This window comes from Epinephelus moara, chromosome 9, assembly GCF_006386435.1.
Source record: "Epinephelus moara isolate mb chromosome 9, YSFRI_EMoa_1.0, whole genome shotgun sequence".
Lineage (NCBI taxonomy): Eukaryota > Metazoa > Chordata > Actinopteri > Perciformes > Serranidae > Epinephelus > Epinephelus moara.
The window spans coordinates 26424079-26447973 of record NC_065514.1 but is presented as its reverse complement, the minus strand read 5'-3'; the positions used below and the strand labels follow the sequence as shown (position 1 = coordinate 26447973).

The 23895-nt window shown below is 42.2% G+C and overlaps 1 protein-coding gene across 1 annotated transcript; it reads right to left on the bottom strand.

The window, feature by feature from the left end:
- Positions 1-1750: 1750 nt before the first annotated feature.
- On the bottom strand, positions 1751-22228 carry thbs4b (thrombospondin 4b). The gene is made up of 22 exons (XM_050053494.1): positions 21899-22228; positions 16690-16887; positions 15501-15751; positions 15282-15384; positions 15026-15108; positions 14860-14911; positions 14578-14729; positions 13199-13336; positions 12632-12709; positions 12371-12523; positions 12143-12247; positions 11950-12057; positions 9885-10044; positions 7831-7949; positions 7257-7309; positions 6944-7137; positions 5655-5833; positions 5000-5048; positions 4691-4887; positions 4364-4536; positions 3344-3483; positions 1751-3081 (listed from the first exon to the last, which is right to left on the bottom strand). The coding sequence occupies exons 1-22, from the start codon at positions 21975-21977 to the stop codon at positions 3023-3025; spliced, it is 2823 nt and encodes a 940-aa protein (XP_049909451.1). The 5' UTR covers positions 21978-22228; the 3' UTR covers positions 1751-3022.
- Positions 22229-23895: the final 1667 nt, after the last annotated feature.

The window sequence follows — 23895 nt, the reverse complement described above, 5'->3', positions numbered from 1 at the left end:
AAGGAGTACATTTATAGTAAGGAACAAAATATTTACTGGAAACAAGCCTTCTCTAGTTTAGGGGAGATTCATGGCTACCCACAAAACCCATTTTCATTCAGATACCTTGAGGTGAGAGTTCAAGGGCCATGCCAGTTGTTCCTTTGCCAAAATTTAGCCCCCTTCCTGATAAGCTATGCTGACTTGGTTGGATGCCTTAAAATCATACACATTACGCGTCTTTAACCGCCTGGAAAACGTGAGGTCAGGCGCTGGACATTACTTTTGTGCCTTTTTTGAGCCATCTTCCAAGAGCGCAGCGGCAGGTTGCGTCTGAGGTTGCTAAGCAACCTTTACAAGCACCGTATTAAATCCTGAGTGCAGAGCTGATCTTTTTCCAGACGCTGTTTATAAGTATATGGGTATATCATCCGTGGGACAGATGTCAAGCTCTGGCAGCCTAACTTCTCCTCCATATTTATCGGACTGATATTTACAGAAGAAGAGAAAGATAATTGTTGGCTGTGATTGGTTGTTCCTTGTAACATGATGTGCGGTGCACGCTGCTGCCTTCCAAAAGTTGAACTCGGTTTATCTCAAAGTGTAGCCATCGCTCCCTGAAAAATGGGCACTCAGGAACACGTGCACACTGCTCTGGCATCGCTCTGGCATTTGAGTGCACCTGCCTTGCGTCTACATTGAAAACAATGAATTTGAGGGTGCAAAAAAACTAGTCTAGTTTCACAAGATCGCACTACCTTTGCACTGGCTTAAAAATCACGCCATAGCCCCTTAAAGACATTAAAGTCTGTCTCAAATTATCTTAGCTAGGAGGAACCAGTTGGGAGAGCTAGTGAGGGGTGCAGCAATTGTATTGGGGGACCAGGCCCTCCCACCCTCTCCCTCTTGGAGGCACCGCTGTTGGGTGGTGGCAGCATCTTGTCTAATTTTATGTAAATCAGTTTTTTCAAAGGCCACCTAAACTCTACAGTGATTAACCAACATAAAACAATGAATCTAGCTATTCAGTCAATCAACCAATAAATCAACCAGTCAATAGACAGAGATAAATAGTCTTGTCTCAGACAAGCTGCAAAAAACTAGTGGTCTTGGCTGATGTAGTAATTTCTGATTCATTACCGATCAATAAATATTCCCAACATACAATCAAGTAGTAAAGGGTGGGCATATATTGTGCTGTTATTGAATTTCCATTTCCATCTTATTATTTCTTGTTAATACAATAGCACTTTCAGTAAAATGAAGCTGCACTTTATCCAAGTTGAGTCATTTAACCTCTTATGTAAGAGAAATTAAAGGATTTTTTTTCTTACCTCTGTGAGGTGAAGATGAATCACAGCTCTGTTATCTACCAGCTGAGTTAATGAAGGCGCACATACTTGATTAAAGAAAAGCCAGATATAAAGGAATCTGCATGATGTTCCGTAGCCTCTTCGTGTCTGTATTAAAGCTTCAAACTCTCTTCATCCTTGTCTCTTCTCCAGGGGACCTCCTGCCCTGAGCAAGGACCAAAATCTCTCTATTCATCTCAGCAGCTAATCAGGGGGAAGAATGTTCTTATTAGGAAAGTATTTCCTGCTCAGGCAAAACAGTGGCCTTTGTTTCTTTAGTATCACCTTCTGAGCAAAAGGGGAATGTGCCAAACTCATGAGGGGATAAGTTATGAAAGGTATGCACAGTCTCAAAATCTGAGGAAAAATAAAATAAATCCTGATATCACCTTTTAATTAAACATGAACATGAATTTCAATAAAGTTTAAAGCCCTTTATTTTAACCAGGTTCATGACTACATAGATATGAAATGATCAAGATGCCAAGGACCAAGTGATGGAAGGAGAAAATATGGTTACACTGAGCTTTAAGTTAATTTTCTATAAGGCACAGTCTGGAATTTTAATCATACAAAATATGGTCTGATCATCTTCTCTCCACAAAAGGAGCACAAATAAACATGATTGTTAAACAAATACAGACAGTTTATGATCAAAATGTAGAAAAAGGTCAGTAGAGGTTGATCCAAAGTGAGAACTTCCTATGCGGTTGTTTGAACTGGAATAGATTTAAGCTAAAATCTCCACTGTATGGGAGCAAAATACTGTTCTTATAATGATGATCCTTATATTTTGAAAATACATGGAACTTAATGGAAACTGTTCATTATTAAAGTGGAAATAAACATGTCTTTTTGCTTCTACTTAATATAAAGTAAATGTTGATTGCACAATGTAGTGGCCATAGAATAATGACATCATCTGCATGTACATTGGTTCCTTATAGGCCGCGCTTTCATTTTGCAATTTTATCTGCCACCAGGTGCGAAAATGAAGGCTCAATTTACAGTGCAAAGCAAGTGCGTCAACCACTGCGCAAACAAAACAGGAAGAGGATAGCGCTTTTGTTTCCCTGGTAGCTACCTGTAGTTACGAAAGAGGATCAGTCTATGATCAGTTACTATACCTAGAAGTGAAAATGGCGAATGGTGGTTACTGTGGAAACTCCACCTGGGAAAAGAAAAGGAGCCCCGTTGCTAGGCCCTGAGGAAAACAGAAAGTGATTTGGTTATCTATGCGACAGCAGCACTAACAAAAATACCACTTGGAGACGTCAGGAGACGTTGAAAACTTGTCTGTTTCCACTTTAACCATATGATATGTTGCGTTATGTTCTTGTGTTGTGTTTCTTTCCTTATAACGTGATGTTGTATCACGTTCAGTAAGAATCATCATAACTTATAATATTCAGCATGGCACATTCGGCTGGAGTCTTTCAGAGATGATTAAACAGGAGGACACAGATAGAAAAGAAAACAGACATGATAATATGCACATACAGTACAAAGATTGTGTGGTTTTATATGCACTAAAACTGTACACATCAATACACAAACAGACAGACACACACAAACACTCACACACATACACACACACACACACACACACACACAGACACTCGCTTACACATTCACACATTCCCACACAGAAGCAGTCTTTAGAGATCTGGTGTCATATTTTTGTCTCGACTTCAGAGTGAGTCAACGCCGTGCTGAGTGCTGAACTCCTGGAAATCCTCTGGGATGGTGTCTGTGGAAGTGAGAAGTCAGGTATCATGAGACAAACTCCGACTCTGAAGCCCAGCGAGGCCAAACTAATTCTATTCACAGCTGTAGTCCCGTTTATGCAACAACAACATAAAATCTAAGCACTATACCTGTCCCACTTTCCAGACTCCTTATAAAGCACCACAACAGCAAAGAGACAAGTGCTCCATAGCATGCAGTCACAGCAATTGAAAATATTCAAAATAAAAATGTGTGGATTTTTGATGATGGTGTTCCTGTCTTACCGTTGCAGCGGTATTTCAAATTGGACCAGATGATATTTTCTTGAGAGAAACAGAACACGCCGAGTCGTCCTCCTCTCATGGTCGTGTCAATAGTCACACCGGAGTCTGCCACCAGCTCTGTTCCCTCATAAAACCGAGCCCTACAGAAACACAAGACGTTTTAGAAATCTATATCCTGTGTTCTACTCCCAACATTTTGGGAAAACGCTTATCCTTGGCGCGTTCCATTTGCACTTGGAAGTCGGATTTTCAAATGAAACGCCTCCTGAAGTCAGATTACCAGCTTGGAAAGTTGGAGCAACCTCACTAACCCCGACCTTAAAATCCACAATAGCTGCTATGCACATCAGCAGTAGTGAACGCTGTAGTAACGTCCTGTTTATTAGCACTTCTGTCTTTCTTGTGTCCCATTAAAACAGTCGTACACTCAGTGCAGTCCAACATTTGTTTGGGGACATGTTGCTACGGTGTTTGTATGCGCACAATACAGCATAATGGGTTGTTATTAATTGGTATTGCTAACCATGGCTAACCTTGCTTGAACTGGTATTGCTAACAACATTATAGTTTTACAACTTGTACTGGAATGGGATCAACTTGGGTGTGAGTCCCATTTCTGACTTCAGAGGCAAATGGAACGCAGCATCATTTTCTTGCAGAGAGTTAAATGGGAGGCAGCCAGTTAGCTTAGCTTAGCATAACATAGCATAATGAATGTAATTGGGTAACAGGTAACATAGCTCTTTGAATATTACCTATACCTTGGCATAAAGCCAGGCTTGCTGTGTCCCCCTGTTTCCAGTCTTTATGCTAAGCTAAGCTAAGTGGCTGCTGTAGCTTCGTATTGAACAGACAAATATGAGAGTGGCATCTTCTCATTTCCCTCTTGGCAAGAGCGCTAATAAGTGTGTTTCCCAAAATGTTGATCTATTCCTCTAAAGAATGGAGAACCAGGCAGTTTCAATATGTGCTTGCTTGGAATCAACATGTGAACAAATATCTAGAACATGTTTGTCGTACCTGATGTATCCGACCTGTGGGCGGTGCTGCAGGTACCAACGGTAGGACACCTTGTCCTTCCAGCCAACATTTCTGGGATCCTTCCACAGCAGACGCACCTGATCGTTGGTGTCTCCCGTGTGCCACAGTGAGTTTCTCAAGTGCTCCCCGGGGCCCGATCTAGACTTCACAGCCTGATGAGCAGCGACAGATAACAGAGAGAAGTGAGTGGGATGTGGAAGCAAACAGACAAGAGAAAGGCAGAAATGTGGAAAATATGTCGAGGGATAAAAATAGGATGAGTATGAATCTGCTGCTGGGGATCTGTGACATGACTTGTGCTTTCACCTTAAGCTGGATGCCCGGCTCGGCTACGGCTCTAAAGGGTGTCGCCTGCCAGTAGGTCTGTTCAGTCTGCTTCCACATCACCACGTAGAAGGAGGATGAGTCCTGGTATCCGAAGATGAAGCCGGCGTAGTCGTCGTCAGTCACTGTATTTACGTGAAATGTGCCCTCGAAGTCCACTCCACTGAAGGCAGTGTAACCTGACAACAGAAAGTGTAATCAGTACATTATTTATATTCAGACTGAGTTTTTTTCTCAAGAACATTGTATATTTTGGTGACTGATATTCAACTTAGAAGAAATACGTCTTACCAACAGCTAGTCCTGGGTCACTGTTCATGGTCTGAACAATTTCCATTCCCTGTGTGTGCAAGAGAAAGACTTGTAAATGAGGGATTGTACACTTTGATGCTTTTATTTGCTTAAGTCTTATTATTAGTCTTATTAATTGCAACTTACATTTAGAGTCTATTACAATTTGCAACCTGCAATAACTGATTGTTTGGCAGCTTGATATTAAGAACTTGTCAGCAAACAGTAGCTTATTAAGTTATGAAGCAACATTATTCATCATGAGTCGTGTTTGTGGCCACCTGATGAATGTAGTGTCCATTATTCACTCTCTTTTAGCTCTGTTTTTGGTCTCCACCATCTCCCGAGGGAAAAATCTGGCTCTTCAGTAGCTAAATGCTCCACTATGTTCACCAGCTTGTCAAGAACTGCATCTGTCTGCTGTTTAGTGCTGAGCAGGTGGAGCTTTTTTTCTGAAAAAATAGCCACCTGCTAAGGTAAAAGATGAGGCTAAGAGACTAAAACAGTAAAGTTGGGGATTGGACAGCTAAACAATGAGCTGAAATTTGCTTTAAAGCTATTGAGTCAAGGGAAGCTGCAGATTCAAGTGATAATTTTCTCTACATGTATCACTACAAGTGACAAATGGGAAAGTTTAAGCACTTAGCAGTCTCACCTGGTTCAAAACAACCCAGTTGGGGTCAATCTGGGCGTCGCCCTCGGGGTCCAGCACCACAGTCTGATAGGCCCTGAAGTCAGTCAACGTAACCTCAGCATTCTCAGGGCAGTTGTCGATCCTGTCAATCACTTTATCCTGGTCGAAGTCAGACTCACACACGTCTCCAACGCCATCATCTGAGGGACAATAGAGACAGGATTAAATTTTTAGAAAGGCTGTGGATGCTCATTTCATGACCGAGGTGCAGGTGCAGACATTTGTTGTGTGCTCGTGACTGTGTTGCATCAATTATGCAAAGAGATAAGCTCCCCAATCCTTTTAAAACCAGTGTGTTTCTTGCCTTGTCACGACAAGGAGATTTTAGACTGGCTTTAACAAAAATGTCAAAAAGGCCTCTCTCCAAAGGAAATTGATGTCCAGGAGCTGCAGAGCTACAAGGCCTGAATACAAAACATCCCAAATATGCTGGCAACGTGCAAAAATGGTCTTTCTTAGGGGGCTATTCACATTTCAGCAAAAGAACAAGGCTGTGTGTTGCATTTGCTTAATTTAGATGGATTGTATTGGAGCTCACTCAGTCTGTACCCTGCTGAGTGAGTGTGCTTTCAGAATTAGAAATGCTGTATTTGCCATGCTAAGAGTGCAATGCTGTAGTTTCTCTAGCATATTTGTTGGTGATTGTTTTGAGTAGTATGTCATGTGCAGCTCTGAATCTGATGATATGGATTATTAAATGGAAGGAAATGTTTTTCCTCCATGATGGAGTCATGATACACTATTAGGAAAGTCAATGTGCGACAGCTATGGCATGAAAAAGGTCACAGTTTTGGTGGTTCTTGACATAAAAGCTTCATTTTGTGCTACTGATGCTCAGTTTGGCGAATGCATGAATGTTTTGTTGGTACATTTTTTTGTGTTTTTATGTATTCCAAACTGTTACCTCCACTTTACCTCACTTAACTCCCCGACTGCCAACAAAAACTGCCTTGCCCCAGTTGATTTGAATTGACACTTCACTCCCATTGACTTTAAAGCCTATTTTTACACAAGTAATGTCAAAATGAGTCACAAATGGTGCAGGCTTTCAGCCAACTAAATTGCCACTTAATGTGCTCAGGGTTGCTTTTGTCTGATCTGCATGGGTGTGAAAGTGGGGCCCAAAATGCCATATAAAGGTAAGTCAAGAACAGTTCAGGGAGATCACCATGCTGATTGTTAGTCAAGGATTTTAACAGTCACATCTAAACATTGCTGTAAAAGTGCTACATATTTAGACTAGCACTCACTGTTGTCGTCAATTTGGTCAGGGTTTGGTACCAGCCGGCAGTTGTCTGGTCCCGGTGGTATAGTGTCAGGGATCCCATCGTTGTCGTCGTCATCGTCACACTCGTCACCCAGACCGTCTTTGTCAGTATCCAGCTGAGAGCTATTTATCACGAATGGACAATTATCCTTGGTATCCTGGTGACCGTCGCCATCACTACAGTGGAAGTGACACAATCACATGATGTGAATAAATACTCCAGTACTAGCAGTAGTAGAAAAAGCAGTTCAGATAGCTGCACGAACACAACATAGAGACTGTGACAATATTATTACCTGTCTTGGTTTGTGTCACAGGAGTCTCCAACCAGGTCGTTGTCAATGTCAGACTGAAACAAGAACAGAGAGTTCACTGTTTTCTCACACATGAAATGCTCAGATCCTTTACTTCAGTAAAAGTACCAATGCAGCCTTTGAAAATACTCTATTAAAAGTAAAGGTCCTTCATTTTGGACCTAAAGAGTATGTTTTAATGGAAACCAGCTAGGAAGTTTATAAAGGAACAACGTCATAGACATCTGAATCATGACACCCCCAAATGACACCAAATTTGTTGCAGCAGGTCACAAACTAAAAATGTCTACAGTGGTTTAATCTTTAAAAATGTGTTGTATTGTATAAACTTATCATATAGTTTAATGTACAGTCTTAATCTCAAAAGGAACTAGGAACTTCAGCTGTCAGAAAGAAATTGTAGTTAATATAAAATGGAAAAACTGAGGTACAAGTACCCCAAATTCTACTTATGTACAGTTTAATAAAAGTACTCAGTTATTTTTCACCATCGCTCTCCATCCATCCATCCATCCATCCATCCATCCATCCATCCATCCATGTGGCTCTTACTGACCTGGTTTGGGTTGGGGATGTCGGGGCAGCTGTCACAGGCATCTCCCACTCCGTCTCCGTCCCGGTCCCTCTGGTCTCTGTTCTGTACCCGCTGGCAGTTGTCCAGAAAGTTCTTCAGGCCTGCTCACCAATTAACAAGAGGAGATGATTCGTGTTATTTAGCAGTCAGTTGGACTCCTTCTCAACAGTGAATACAAATTATTGTCATGTATGATACATTCAGAGACGGCAGAAATAGAACTTGAGAAATTACTTGGTAATGCAGTAACAGAATCTTGACTCATATGTGATCAGCGCTGTGTTTGACAGTGTAACTGCTGTTCACAAGCGGTGATTAACACGTTTGACAGCAGCTCTTTTTGAAAATGATCTGTAATTGGCCAAAGTCTCCTGTCACAGGCTAGATTTTCTAAAGTCTGAAAACAGCCAAGCAGAGGAGCAAAAGTTTGGTGTCCTATCAGACCACTTGAATTACAAAATACTCAAAGTTTATTATAGGGTTTTGTTGTCTGATATCAGAATTTTTTGCTTGTTACACTTTGCTTCCATCTTAAATCTGACATTGCCTCCGCTCTATTCAATTGACATGGAGGAGGAAGATTCCATTTTCCCTAAACAAGCACTAGAGACCAAAGTATCCGCCTAAATCTAACGTCATATTAAGTCCACACTGACAAGTAACCATGCCAACATACCTGTTTAACTAGGGTTTTAGGAGTGAACAACTATAATGTTGGGAGATATTAAGTATTCTATTCTATTTAGAAGCAATCTCGTAACCCATTTTCGGTCTGACAAAGCCTCTGGGGGCTTAGGCCAATAATTAGGGCTGATCTGGTGTAGCCAGCGGATATCCTGGCCAAGACTTCATCTTTCATGTGCCGATCATTTCGGCAAATCTTTATAAACAGATGTCTGCATATAAATGCAGATGAATAAAGAATAAATAAACAGATTACAAACAGAAACCAGAATACTTCTTATACTAAAATCTTGTTCCATCGCCTATAGAATCTACATACATATGCAGAATCTGTTTAAAGAGGTTAATTTAGAAGTGCCTTCATATCTACAGTGCTCACCATTGTTGTTATTACTCCTCATTGGTTCCGGCTCGCCATTTGACAATGCTTATTACAGCTTTAGTGCCGCCTGTGGTGCTGATCGGCTAACCGAGTCCCCCTACAGTGCTTATTGGTTGTTTTTTTTAATTTTTATTTTAACCGAGAAACTGATGCTTCATGTCAAAATGCCAGACGAATCAGTCAACACAAACTCGGTTGAGTGGGCGGATTCAAACGTCTGAACCCAGACAAGGTTTTTGCTCACTGATACCTAAATTAAACTGCCTACTGCAGCTTTAATGGAGAGAATAATCAGCAGATTGTTGTTGATCAGTTAAAATGATGCATTATAGTAATACTTCCTGTCATTTTCCTGACAAACAGTGAGTGAAGTCAATCAGTGAATTTATATTTGATTAAAGAATACATAGAGAAACTGAGACGTTACATCCATACTACTACTGCCACTAGTTTTTTTATGGCATGTTGTTCGTCACTTGACCACTGGGTTGCACTGTTGTATTTGCTATGAAGGTGAACACCAGCTTGTGCTCAGATGCTGTTTTTTATTCCTCGCAGGGAGGCAGCAGCAGCACTACAAATGCATAAAGGTCAAGCAGCAGCGATAGAGGAAAAACTATCTTCTCTCCTGTGGCGGTTTTTGAGGTGCAATCATGCTGGTGAATGATCAAAGCTTGTGTTCGCTCAGGGGTCAGACTGCTGTTGGCCTTGACTTTTTTTTTTTTTTGGCAGTGCTATTTCTCATGCCTCAGCTGGCTCCTAAAAGCATCCATATTACTTCACAGTAATATATTTCTATAAGATGATTGAGAGTGATGTGTAGTGTAAAATATGTCTGTAATTTAATGTAAGAGCAGGGTGGAAATGTGAAGGAGAGAACAGGGTAATAAGTCATAACAGTGATTGCCTTCAGTGATGCTGGTTATATAAGCACCAGCGTCAGTGTTAGTGATGTAATTTATCTCCATACCGTCTCCATCCATGTCGTCATCGCAGGCGTCCCCTTTGCCATCGCCGTCAGTGTCCCTCTGGTCAGGGTTCTCCACCGTGCGACAGTTATCACAGGCATCGCCGTGGCTGTCCTTATCAGTGTTCTTCTGGTCCACATTCGGCTTCAACCAGCAGTTGTCCTGAGACAGACAGAGAGCACAAAGGTCTCATTCACAGCATGTATTTGTTTCCACTGGACTAGAAAAGCTAGATAAAACATATTAATTATAAATAACAGAGTCAGATTTGCTGTTTTGCTCAGTTTATAAGCCATTTTATAAGCTACAGCTTCCTTATTGTCATAATGCGCAGCTTTAATTATCTTATATGATTATAAATTAAACATCTTTGAGTTTTGGACTTGTGGTTGGTCAAAACAAGCAATTTGAAGATATCACCTAGGACTTAGGTGATGGTCTATGCCAGTGGTTCCCAAATGGTCTAACCACAGAGTCCAGATTTCTCCTTAGTCATTGGTTCAAAGTCCACACAGTTCTACATATTTAGCATCACACTTCAGTGTTTGGCCATGTCATTGATGTAGTTTGCTGTCTCTGTTAAGCAGCTATCTGTTATTCACTCACTCTACAGCAGGAAACAGCACCTCAAAATAAATGCTCTGTGCCGGATGTTCACTGTACTTCAAAATAAAGTGTCTTTTTTCCAAACTTGACACAGTCGCAAGTCACTTGTGGTCCATTCAGATTGGACCCACGCCCCACCAGTTGGGAACCACTGCTCTATGCGACATTCAGAGCATGAATATGACAGTAAACAACTATGTTGTGTTGTAATTTGAGTTTTTCAGTTATTTGCTGTGGTAGCCTGTCAGGCAGTGTATGCATGTCAATGCATGTGAGTCCCTGTGTGTGTGTGTATCCCACTGGCTAGCTTATTGCTGCCGCACTGCGCTGCGCTTATATGGCAGTTACTGCTGATAATGCCACCCCAACCACGATGGCTCTGGTTAAAGAGGTTGCAATTTGGCTGGATTTTCAAAATAAAAGCCCCCAGAGCATACCAGGAGTTTTCCAAGGGGCCCTGGACAAGGCTGGATTTTCAAATTAAAAGCCCCCACATGTCAGCTTGACTCACTGTGACAGAACAGCGTTGTCACAGAAGTGTAAAGCCTAGTTTATGCTCGACGCAGTCGCGAGTGCGCGAGGTTTGCACGCCACAAATGACGTAATCGCGCACCTGGCGACAGCCGCGCGTGCTGGCGCTTCGCGAGGTCGCGCACCTCCAGGATTTTGAAACTTTTCGCAAGCCACGCTAGTGTTGCTCAGTTCAAAATGAATTAATTTGAAGGAAGACTAGCTGAAGTGCATCTGTTCATCTACAGCCCACATTGGCTTTCCAAGCTGGCTGGCTTTTGCAATGCTTTTGCCTGGTCAAAAGCCATAAATACAACAATTCCTCCTCCTCTGCAATCCATACTTTTCGTGCTGCCATCATTGCTTTTTACATTGTTTTCCACTTGCTTCTACTTCTACTGTTTTTTGCCTGCTTCTAGTACTCCCTATAGTATTTTTTCTCTACCGCTCCCTGTCTTTGCGGCGAATACTGCAACGGAGAATGCGCCAAGTATAAATGCCTTCGTGCTCTGTTGATGTGTGCACGCAATCCGCGAACAGAGCCAGGCGAAGGTATAACTGAGGCTTAAGGCCTACCATTCAGCCCCCCCACCCCCCTCAAGGTTAACACCATTAGCTCTCTCAGTCTCTTGCTGTTGTTAGCATTGTTTGTGCTGTTAGCGCTACTTGCTGCTAGCCGCCAGCGCAGTCAACTCCATGTTGAGAGCCAAGTGCAGACAATCTAAATCAGACTCTGAATCCCACATATGCTCTGAATATCATATACCGCTCCTTTAAGGAAATTGCGATGTGCATTTTCTAACTCTTTTCTGACCTTTTCATGATCAAAACAATCAATAAATTGAAACAGAAACAATTAGAAAACAATCAGCAGATTAATTGCTAATTAAAATCATCATCAGGTGGAGCCGTTGTGTGCTTGCATGCATTTGTGAGAACATTTCCACCAACCTGCTCGTTTGGTATACCGTCACCATCTGCATCATCATCACAAGCATCTCCTTGACCATCTCTGTCGGCATCCTCTTGACCAGAGTTAGGAACGAAGATGCAGTTATCCTGTAAGGAGATGTTACAGTAATTTTTTTAAAGGCCTGCCTATCACAGCAAAGTTGCATCTGCTGACAGTTTTCACTTGGGTTACCTTTTTACAGTTTGCATCTTTGCATTTGAGTTTTTCATCTGGGTATCCATCAATGTCAGTATCCTTCCCACACAGGTATCCGTTACCGGCCCAGCCGATTCCACACTGACAAGACAAAGTATACTCTTCAGAAACTCAGACAGCATGTATACGGAGTTGTGCTTATGCACAGTATGTGTGGGCAGACAGTGTTTAAATGTGTGAGTTAAAAAAGGAGTGAAATCCCACCTGACAATGGACTGACCCATCCCTCTCTACCATACACTGGGCGTTGACATCGCAGGGGTTGGTCAGGCTGTTGCCGCAGCTGATCTCTGGCTTACAGCCCTTCACCTGATCTCCTGTGAAGCCTGACTTACAGCTGCCGCAGTGGTACGAGCCCTGTGCGGGAATGAGGACATCTGATTTCCTTGGACAGCCACACAAATGAAATAATTGTCCCACATGAGCAACGTGTAGTGTTTGGTTAACACTCTACAGTGGTCTTACCACAGAGTTGTGACAGATTGAGTTTGCAGCACAGCCTCCGTTGTTGGGCCCCTTGCATTCGTCAATGTCGTCACAGACCTGGATTGATGAATGTAAGATGTGAAATCATCCAAAGTTTTGTCTTTATTAAAATCTACCTTCTTTCCTTTTTTATCTGATTTCAAGGTTCCAATGATTACTGTATAAAATACACACTGAATAGTGGTGGAAAGTAATTAGGTAGTTATACTCAAGTACTGTTGTTTTCTACAGTTTTAAGGTACTTTTGAGTATATATGCCTCTGCTCCACTACATTTCAGAGGGTCTGAGTTTATTATCTCTGATTATATACGAAGTTAAAGGTGACCTGTCCCAAGTGTTATATCATAATTTTACTTACACCATTTATTTTACAGCTACAGTTATATATTTGTCCTGGTATTTTATTGATATCCCATATGTACTAAATATTTACAGCATTATCTAAAGCACTACCCAGTATTCTTTTATAAACCTCTTTCTAATGATGTTTTTCATTCTAGTCTCATTTCGTTTCTGTATCCTCCATATTTTATCTTCTCTTTTACCTGTTTGTTGGTCTGAGCGAACAAAATGCCCACGCCCTCAATTGCCAGGCCGGTGTAGCCCAACGGACAGGCGTCACAGCGAAAGCCCGGGGCGGTGTTCACGCACTTCACTCCAGGGAAGCAGGGGTTAAACTGGCACTGCAAGAAGAAAGGAGGACAGGAGCTCTGTTGAAGCTGCAAAATGTATGTGGTTCTCACAGGGCTTCTCCCCGAAAGCTTTTAGGTTTGATGACACTTTTGCTCATGCAAAAAAGAGAATGCTGAAGGGGCCAGTCCTTATAAAAAGGGGTCAGTGCAAACGCGAGAAGACAGACAGGCAAACACGCACGCACTCACACACATCCTTATACTTCTATCCTCTCAAGGATCTCATTAACAGTAATGCCTTGACTTTAACTGAATTCCCAAACTTTTACCTTTACTTGTGGCTTTTACTCCTGAACCCCATTATACCATATTAGCTTCTGTGAGTTGCATTTTATTCCCTCTCTGTCTCACCTCATATCCTGTCACCTCTCTGCTGCCTACCTTTGAATAAATGCCCCAAAATAATTTAAAACACAGCATCCAGAATAAATAATACTAACCGCTGGCTCAGTTTGCCTACACAGTGGCAGAGCGTCTGTATGGAAATACAGAACAAAACAAAAGCTCAGGCTCACACTTACCTCATGGTCATTAAACAAAATTTGTAAATTACCCACCCTTCCATTAAATGGCTAGTTATCATCTTTCGGGCATTAAGTTGGGGGAATGCACAACTTTACTGAAGCGTAAGTATAATCTTAACCATAAACCTAAATTATAGCCCTAATATACAAGAATTGAAGTTAAACAAGGTGGTAACACATCGTAAAGGAATACGTCATCCCTCTAATGACATTTGTATATCATTTACCCACTCCATCTTACGTTGAATCTGTGAAGAAAACTTTTTTCCCCGCATGCCTCCGCAGTGAACAAAGAATCTAAAAACTGAGAATGTTCTTGAGGTCATTAGGGTCCACATTTAACAAAAGCAAAACTATATCAAAACCTTCCATTTACAGACCTTCCATGAGACTTGGATTATACTGCACAAGTTGTGTGAGAGTATGTGAATGGATGTTTTGATATAGTTTTGCTGTTGTTAAATGTGGACCCCTATTGCTTCAATTAATCAAAAATATTCTCATTTTTTGGATTCTTCACCCATTGTTGAGACATGCTACAAAAACAAAGTGTTCTTCATGAATTCAGTGTAACACGGGGTGAGTAATTGATATACAAACGGTCATTTGGGAGGTGAAGTCTCCCTTTAAGAATGTCCTTCGTCTGCAGATTTTAAACTCATATTGATTCTCACAAGTGTAGAAGTAGAGAAACACACTGGGCCTTACCTCATCCACATCATCACAGTTGAAACCATCCCCAGTGTACCCATCAGGACACGGTCCACACTCGATACCATCGGCTGTCTCCGTGCACATACCATCACGGAAACAGACACCTGGGGCACACCTTGGTTTCACCACCTCAGTACCACCCAGACCTTAAAGCAACAGAGGAAAAACACATTTAATTCATCATCTTCTATTTTATTTTGTTTATTAAACAATTTCAAACTGTTCATGAAACATCATATTTACTGGTGACATGACTGTTATTTGACACAATCTTACCACAGGCCTGACACTCTGAGATGGTGTTTCTGAGAAATGAAGTCTCTTTGACCTGGAAAAGGTCAAACATAAACAAATTTATATGCAGTCAGGCAAGCTGTCGGGAAGGTCAGGGGTGTGGAAGCAGGGATTAAGTGGCCCCAGAGGAGCTGTTAGTGGTAGTCACCTGCTGAATGAGGACGTCTTTCAGCTCATTTATCACCTTTGTTAACTCCAGCATTTGATTGGACAGCTGCTTCGTGTTGACCCCTAAGAGAAAGGGACTGTTATTTTGTTAAGCTGAAGCAGAGGTGGGGGATTCACCGAGCCTGCTCTCAAGTCACTCTGACAAATACAGACTGTTGTTTTCCTAACACTGGGATTGTTTTCCTGAGAAACACTTGGCCATCTCTGTGGACATTTTCTTTCCACAAGAATCTTACCCAGAGTTTGGACGGAGTCTCTTTGTTGGAAATGGCAGTCTTGTAATGAAGCAACATTTTCAAATGTGTCCCCAACCACCAGCTTGAGCTCGTCTAAACTCTCCTGTCACAATAAAACAGGACAAAGTGAACAACCGAGCCATTTGGAAACCTCCAGATCCATTATGGGGAAAGAAACATATTCATTATTGTGTGGAAATACTGTAAGTGATGAGTCACCTGGTCTCTGGCTTGCATGGTCTTTAGATCCACCGTACCATAGCCTGCTGGCAAACCCTGGAAGGCAGCGGGGAGATCCCTGACTGTCTCCACCAGCCTGCAGTCCAGATGCAGCTCCACCCCGCCTGGCCCCTGCTGCTGCATCCCCTTCAGGTGAAATAACAGTCGGTGTACTTGGCCATCTGCCAGCACCAGGTTGTTGAAGGTTACTGAGCTCATCCTCTTGTCAGTCCGCAGGTAGCGTAACACAGCTTTGGGAGGACAGAGCCGGGGAAGAAGAAGGAAAGAAGAGATAATAGCGGGGGATAGAGGAGGAGGAAATTACAAGGAGCATTTACTGTAAAAAGGTTGATTCATCCAAATTACAACAAGACTAAGAGTCTACAGCCTCGCTCGATGCTCTGTGGGGCTGTTCTTATGCACAGAGGTTCTCTAAGCTTAATGGTAACATCAGCATGCTAACATGGCAGGCTGTTCTCATGCACTGTTCAAATATACAAAATGTAATGCACCACAGTTTGTATATAACACATGTAATCATCACCCAGTAATTTGTGCATATCCCACATAATTGGGAAGGCTGCCATCACGTGACCTATGTGTTGACTGCAGTGAAGAAAGAAGGACCGAAAGTCTAGCTAAAGAGAAGGGTTGGGGTGGTGGACAGGTCAAACAGCACAGGACTTTCTCCTGGTAGACCGGTGTTTGGGATCATGTGACCTTTGAGTTATTTTGAGGTATGTTGTCACCATGTTTCCTTTCCTAAACCTAATCTAAGTAACTCTGAGTCAAGTACAACTTTACGTTTAGTACGTAACGTCATTCGTGAGCCACTAATTTCTTAGATATCATACAAACTGTTGTATGTGAATTGTCATGAGATATCATATGAACCGTTAGGAGGATACGTTGAACATGGTCACAGCGAAAATGCTAACATGCTGATTTTAAGCTGGGGTAATTTTGATTAGCATGCTAACATTTGCTAAATAGTACCTGTAAAACCAAAACAAAGAGCTGAAAGATGCTAAAATGCTCAAGAGCACTGAGAGGATTTGCAGCTCTTTATGATAATTCTCTGCGGTTTCATTATTATAAGTGACTTTACACAGTCATTTAACACATTAACACAAAAATGTTGATTAGTGCAGCTTCAAACTGCACCAGAGCCTCTTTTAGGGTCTCCTACCTCTATTGAGCTTCCCCATCACGGTGAATTCAAAGTACTTGCTGTTGTCCCTGGGGTTGTATAGGGAAAACACAGTGGTTCCGGTCTTGGGCTGCAACTTGAAGGAGGTTAGGATGAAAGCCTCGTTCACTCCTTGCTCGGCCAGACCCCCCTGCAGCAGGTCTGGCAAGCAATCAGGCGAGGTGAGCAGATCATAGACTGTTGACAGGGATGGGAAAAGAGAGAAGCGGTAATGCACATGAGTAATGGATGATGAGATATATGAATATTTACAACCTGCAGCCGCTCCGATCCCTGAGTAAACACATCCTGAGTTGACGAGGAGAAGATGATGATGTTGACCCAGTGTTTGTTGCTCTTGCGAGACGCTGTGTCAATCAGTCAGCGCAAACTTGGCAGGCAGAGTTGGCTCAGAGAAATCAGAAAGACGTGGATTTCGAAGCAGATCAGAGCTATGTGCTGTGACGCTTAGGTGTGTGGTGTTATTATAACTTTTTTTTGTTAGATCCACGACAAAGCGGCTAAGCTTATGAGACGTATTTGAGCTCTCATTTTCTGCCACAATTCATTTATTGTTCTCACAGGCAGAGAGGTATGGCAGGCTTAAGACATATCTACTGACAAGCTGCTTAGTGGGTGTGAAAAGCCAGAGGGACACTGTACACCTCATGGTTAGAGTCCTCCTTTAATAAAGTGACTTGGGAGCTGGGCAGGCCATGAGAGGATGTGCAGCGAATCTCTAGTCCGCCATCTGCACGCATCATGAATGCACAAGCACCCTGAAAGCAGTCTGCAAGGCCCACAGTCATAAGGGAGCAAAATTGCTCCCAAATGCTCCCAGAGATTGGTCGCTGTCAGCCAAGATTGCGAAGCATGATCCCCAGATGAGGTCTCTCCTTTTTTTCTCTTTTAACTCTCTCCTCGTGTTTCGTCCCTCACATGCTGTATTTCAGCAAAACACGGGGGCTTTAAAAAAATGTTACCGTTAAATGTGGCTAAGCCACTGGAAATGGCTGCTCACATAGTGTTGTCAACATCCCTTTTACTGAGAAGGAGATGAGTCTTTTGTGTTCATGATTGCAAAAAGATTACCTGTTGAGCATTATGCAAACGGATAGATCTCTTTTTGACTCAATGTGACGAATCAGTTTGTTAAATTCACAAAAATCCATAAATGAACAAAACAACAAGAGAGGAAATGAACCTCAGTGCGTGTTTGTAGATTTACTGTAACACTACAAAGACATGCACACAAAGCACACAGTCCTGCTGACCATAAATCTTCTGGACAGAGGGCTTTGTGGGGGTCAGGGTCGTCTTACACCAGAGATCCTGAGAAAGTGCCTCATTTCACCCCCTGATTAACCTCCGATTTCAAGCTTCATAAAACTAGTTCAGCTGAAAGCCATAAAGTAATCCAGTGTCTTGTCCTCTCCTTAACACCAGCATATAAATCTATCACGGTTACAGAGCACTATAAAGTGTACAAATGGTCAGCATTCTTCATTTTACTGCTGTACAAATACCCTACATCTGAGGGCCTGTATGTTGAGAGCTGTGATTTATCATAGCTTCCTGTTTAGAAACACCTAGTCAACCATTAGTCATGATGGAGGAATTACATCATCAACATCAGCATGTAGTTAACATAAACAGTAAAGTCACATTTTCACAGTTACTGACCTGATAGAAGCCGAGATCCAACATAGTTCATGATGTAAAATAGTCTAATAATAATATTTTTCTCTCAGTTGCATTTAAAGGGGACCTATTGTGCTCATTTTTTAGGCTTCGTACTTGTTTTCTACTAGAACATGTTTACAAGCTACATTTAGCGCCTGTCTTTTTAAGTCCCCCTCCCGATAAAGTCCTCTCTGATTGGTCAGCATTTTGGGGTCACTGCAGCCAGAGGATGATTGTAAAGGATAATAGTGTCACTTTTTACTGTGAATTGAGAATACATTTACAACATAGGCAACCAAGTTTACATGTTTCTCTGATTTTAGCATGTAGCTACATGTACGTTAGCAGTGTACTTGCAGCAGAAGAGTGACTATAATCGAGAATAACGGCACTTTCTACCATGAAAAGTCATTAATGAAAGCTTCTAAACACAACCGGACATGTTCTAGCAGTAATATGATCCAAAATTGGGGAGAAATTTATAACATTGGCAAAACAGTTTACATGTTTCACTGACGTTAACATGTAGCTACATGCAGCAATGTAGGCTACAACACTTATAGCAAAGACAGTGGATAAACCAAGACAGTCCACTGCGAGGCAGTTTCCTGTATCAGTGTCACGTGGGGTTCGAAACCACCACGCCCCTTTAGGAGACTACAGCAGGTCCTGAGTCCATTGACTTCAATGGGAGAAATGAACGTGAGTACAGATTATGGCCGATTCTTTCGCCCCATAGTCACGGAAGCAGATATTGGACCCATTTATCACAAGCCACATATCTTCAGAACATTCCGACGCCAAAATGGCAAATTTCAGACGGACAAATCAGGAGAAAATTTACTTTGTTCAAGACCTGTCTCTGTCTCAACAATACACTCTCGCGAGATCCGAGGCAACAGATAGCTCCTCTCTGGTGCTGAAATCAGTGCAGTTTCACCAAAGATACTGGATTAAAAAAATATTTTTTCCAGCGGATGTCTTAGTTACAACATGATTGAGCTAACTGGAGTAGTTTCATGTCGTATCCGACAACGGGAGGCTTTTAACAGATGACGTCCTGATGTTAGCTTTGCTGCTGCTGTTAGCTGTCCCTGTCAGCTGCAGCAACTGATGCTTTCTAGACATCGTGATTTCCCAAAACTGAATAAATACCACACATAGCAACAGAAAACTACTTTGCTAGCTCAATCATGTCGTAACTACGATATCCGCTGGAAAAAATATTTTTTTCACGGACCGTTTATTGAGTTACTGAGTTATTACAGACACCGCTAACGGTTAACGGTTAGCCCAGCTAATCTACGATAACCAAGTGAGGTTGGGGATACTTGTCTTTGATTGGCGGTTCTCCATCGTCTTTGATTGGGCTACGGGGGACAATACCATTTCATACAATGGGGGTATATTGTAGGTGGGCCATCTTGTTATAATACAGTATCTTTGCTTATAGTAGCATGCCTGGAGGAGATGACCATATAAAGTAATCCAGCACACTATGATCATACTGTGACACTATATCATACTGTAGCCAGACTAGAAAAAAATGTTGGAAGTGGAGTGTTCAAGGTGGTAGGAAGTCCGAGGATTTACTTCTACATAGCCTATACGTTTACTTCATTATTTGAAACTTTGGCCATGTTTGATATGAAAACCTTTCACTGTAACACTGTAAGACACAAAATATGGAAAACCATAATAGGTCCCCTTTAATTCACTAGAGACAAAAAACATTTAAACCTCCAATAACTTTTTTTTTCATCCATCTGGGAACAGTGGGAACAAGTTGTGAAGACATTATACCATCACTTTTAAGTTGATATGCTGAACTTGTTAGGAAACAGTTGCTTAATTACACATCCAGCAGTTACAGAGAAACATTATCATTCATTTGGAGCCAGTTAAAGAATGTAAGTCCAATATTCAATCTCTTTTAGCTCTGTTTTTGGTCTCTAGCAACCCCCGAGGGAAATATCTGGCTCTGTGGCTGCCAAATCCTCCACTGTGTTCCCCTGCTAGTCTCTAACTGTGTCTATCTGCTGTTTGGTGCTGAGCAGGTGTACTGTGGGTTTTTAGAGCTTTTTTTAATGACAACAGCTGCCTGCTGTTGCCTAAAACGACACTATGAAAGAACCAAAACAGTAAAGTTGCAGCTGGGAAGCTAAAAAATGAGCTGAAAGTCACTCTAAAGCTCTGTAAAGCTGAGAGAGCTGCAGATTCAGGTGATGATTCTCTGTAGGTTCATTAATGCGAGCGACCCCTTTCACATTGTCATTTGATACACTGTTATTATAGAAATATCGATTATAGCTGCTTTAAAGGTGTGCTTTGTCCCCGGGCAGGGAGTCTTTGTGCCCAGAGTAGAAAGTGAGTTTCGAATTCCGGTAATCTTAGCTCCCTCTGAAGTCATCCTTGAGACATTCATATTGATCAATAACCCTTTACGGAGACAGAAAGGCTTTTTTGTGCTGCTCAAATCTTACCTACCGCAGCTTTAAATCGGTCTCCTGGCTCTTGAGCAATTCCAGTCATGCGGACAATGCGTCATTTGCAAGGGAAATGATAGATGATGGACTCCATTAAACTGGACTTGTTTTATACATAACATCAGGCGGCTATTACCAAAAGATTGTAGGGATTAATGGGTGCATGAAAGGTGTGCAATCTATCACCAGAGTGATTTGTAAGAAGCTGATAAACCATCAACACTAATATATCTACATGCCGAGTGCAGCTCGGGTTTTGTGTGTGACCTTGAACAAATCTGTGTGGGTCTGTGTGAGAGGGAGAGAGAGTTTGTGCGTATGTGTGACTTGAAGTTCAATATTGCGCCCAGATCATCTCTGATTATTCCCATGTGTGCGACCCTAGCTGGGACTTTGTTTGAATTAATACGAGCCAGAAAGCTGAACCTCCTGAAGCTGAAGTAATCAAGCAAGATCTGGCTGGATAGATATGGAAAGCAGGGTGACTTTACTTCAGCAGAGAGATGTCTACTTTTATTCTTTATCTTTGTCGAGCTCCTGTCACAAACACAAAAAATGTATTTGAGGGCCTCATCTCTTCTCGAACTGACGGGGAGATTTAGCATTTTATTCGTACCTCAGTGAGTATCACACACCATGTCTAATCCTTTGTGTTCTTTGGGTCTGCATATGATATTCTCTTTCACAGTGTCTGCTTTATCCATTATGCATTGAACTCATACATAGTGTGTTAAAATACCCAGTGGTGGAGCCATTAAATCTTTCTTGACAGATAATGAAAATGGAGGATTACATCACAGCCAGGATGTCAGAAAAATGCGGCATTCAAATAAAATCAAAGACATCTTTCTTTGTGTGTGTTAAAATTTTAACAGAGAACCTAAAAAGCTTTTCATTTCTTCAATTGTTGTCATCCCTCAGCAGAAACCACAGCTGTGGCAATCAGTTATCACCTATCAATGGCACATTTTGTTAAAATTGTAATTACATTTAAATAATTGCTATGAAAAGCAAATTAAAACACTTCAGATAATACTCACCTAAAGCCTGGGCTTCCACGTGTAAGCTCAGTTTTAATAGCAGCTGCGAGGCCAGAATCAGGGCCGTCCACACACCCATTTTGTCCTTCCAGCTGGTCCCAGATCAGCAGTTTCTCTGGAGTGACTTATCAGTATGTGACACAGTGGCGGTTTCCCGTATGTCTGCTCCTGCTGTGAGTGGTGCGTTTGTGTCCGTGCTTCCTTTTTGAATCAGATGTGAGACAAGCCTGTCATGGTAAGCCTAATAGAAGCTGCCGACTGCTTTTGTGTGTGTCTCAATTGGTGTGTGAATGTGAAGATCGCAGGAGTTTTAGTGAGGGAGGAGCATCAGGGCCAGAACCTGCTCTTAAAACCTTCCTCAGACGGCCCCATGCAGAGAAGGAGTGACCTGGAGAAACTGTTTGCATTGGCTCCAGCTGACTGCTACCAATTCCCACAGGCTCTTAAATAAATGTGCTGTATATGAGTACCTAATAATCCAGTCTAGGAACCCATGTTAGGACACTGAAATTGTATTTCAACTCAAAGTGAGCCCGGATTAATTTTAGACTCATGAGTTCATGCTTGAGGTGAAATTCTTAAAAAAAAGTGTTTCCCACCTCCAGCGATCAGACTTTGAGTATTTATTTCACACTCTGTCTGAAAACACAGAGAGATTCTTTCACTTTCCTTCCAGGGATCAGATGTGACACCTTCCCCATGTGCCCTCGTTTCCCCCCTCCGTCCCCGGGCAAAGTCAGGAAATGAGCGCTCAGTGGAGCCCGTGCGTTAACAAGCCGTGTTAACCGGCCAGCAGAGCTTCAGACAGGCTGCTGGCTCACACGGCCTCCAGGTCGTCAGCAAGTCTGGCACCACGCGAGTTGCCACATTTGGCAGAGATGAGGAGGCTCGGGTCTTAATGATGTTTGTTTTTCCATTCCTCAGTGCGTGCTGCATCTCATTCTTAAGCCTACAGAGCCTTATTCCATGACTGAGCAACTGCCACTGAGCATAAAATAATACTGAATTTGTATTAATAATATTTCACTAATTCAATAAAAGCCAAGTTTCAGTGGCTGCGAGACGATGTTCCCACTTAAAAAGATAAACACGAGTATCTATAGCAACAAACAGCAGCAAATTAGCTGCGCAATAGTTTCCATACATCTACCACAGGTGTTCTTGTGGTTAGTTAGGACGCCGCTGCTCTGGTATTTTGTTGTGTACTGATATGGACTCCATCCAGTCAGGAACAGGACACCCAGAGTTTTATCTGCCATCTGATTGGTTTTCAGAGTGATCCTTTGCAGGCGTTTGGGTTCTGGATCGCAGAAAGCCCCACAGACCTCCATGCATGGTCTGCAGCTGCGGTCAGGAGCCCAACAGGCCACATCAGTCCGCTGGAGGACCTGGGCTGAGTCACATCATGGTGCGGTTGATGAGGTCAGACAGTGAGCGCTGCAGCTGGCTCGGAGATAAAACCAAACCCCAAATGTCTCTGACAACATCTCCGGACTATTTTTATTCGTGATACCGATATGACCGAATCCTGAGACTCTGACATTCACACTCGTAACTCAGCTTGCCTTCATATGGTTCGTTGGCAACGAACACCGAAGATTATAGCATTGCTGTACCCACAATGACGACATAATGTAGCGTGTTACCAACGAGTAATACACAGCCGACCTGAAACAGTGGTTTCATGCAGCATAAAAAGACAGAAAGGGCTATTTGTGCTCTCAGCGGAGGTCTGACAATCTTTCAAAAGAGCAGAAAAAGAAAATAAGACAAACTGGTCAGAAGCAAGAATGATTAAAGGTGCTTAATAGGAAGCATGTGGCACATTAACAGCTAAACAAAGGAAGATGTTTTGCTGAAGTCAAAGGAAGAAGACAGGAGAAACATGCTTGACCTAAAAATATTTTTTTAATTGTACATATTTTCATCAAATCCACCCGCAGAGGAAATTCATTCTCCTGTGTTTTGCATTACGTGTGTCCTCTTTCTTACCCCAT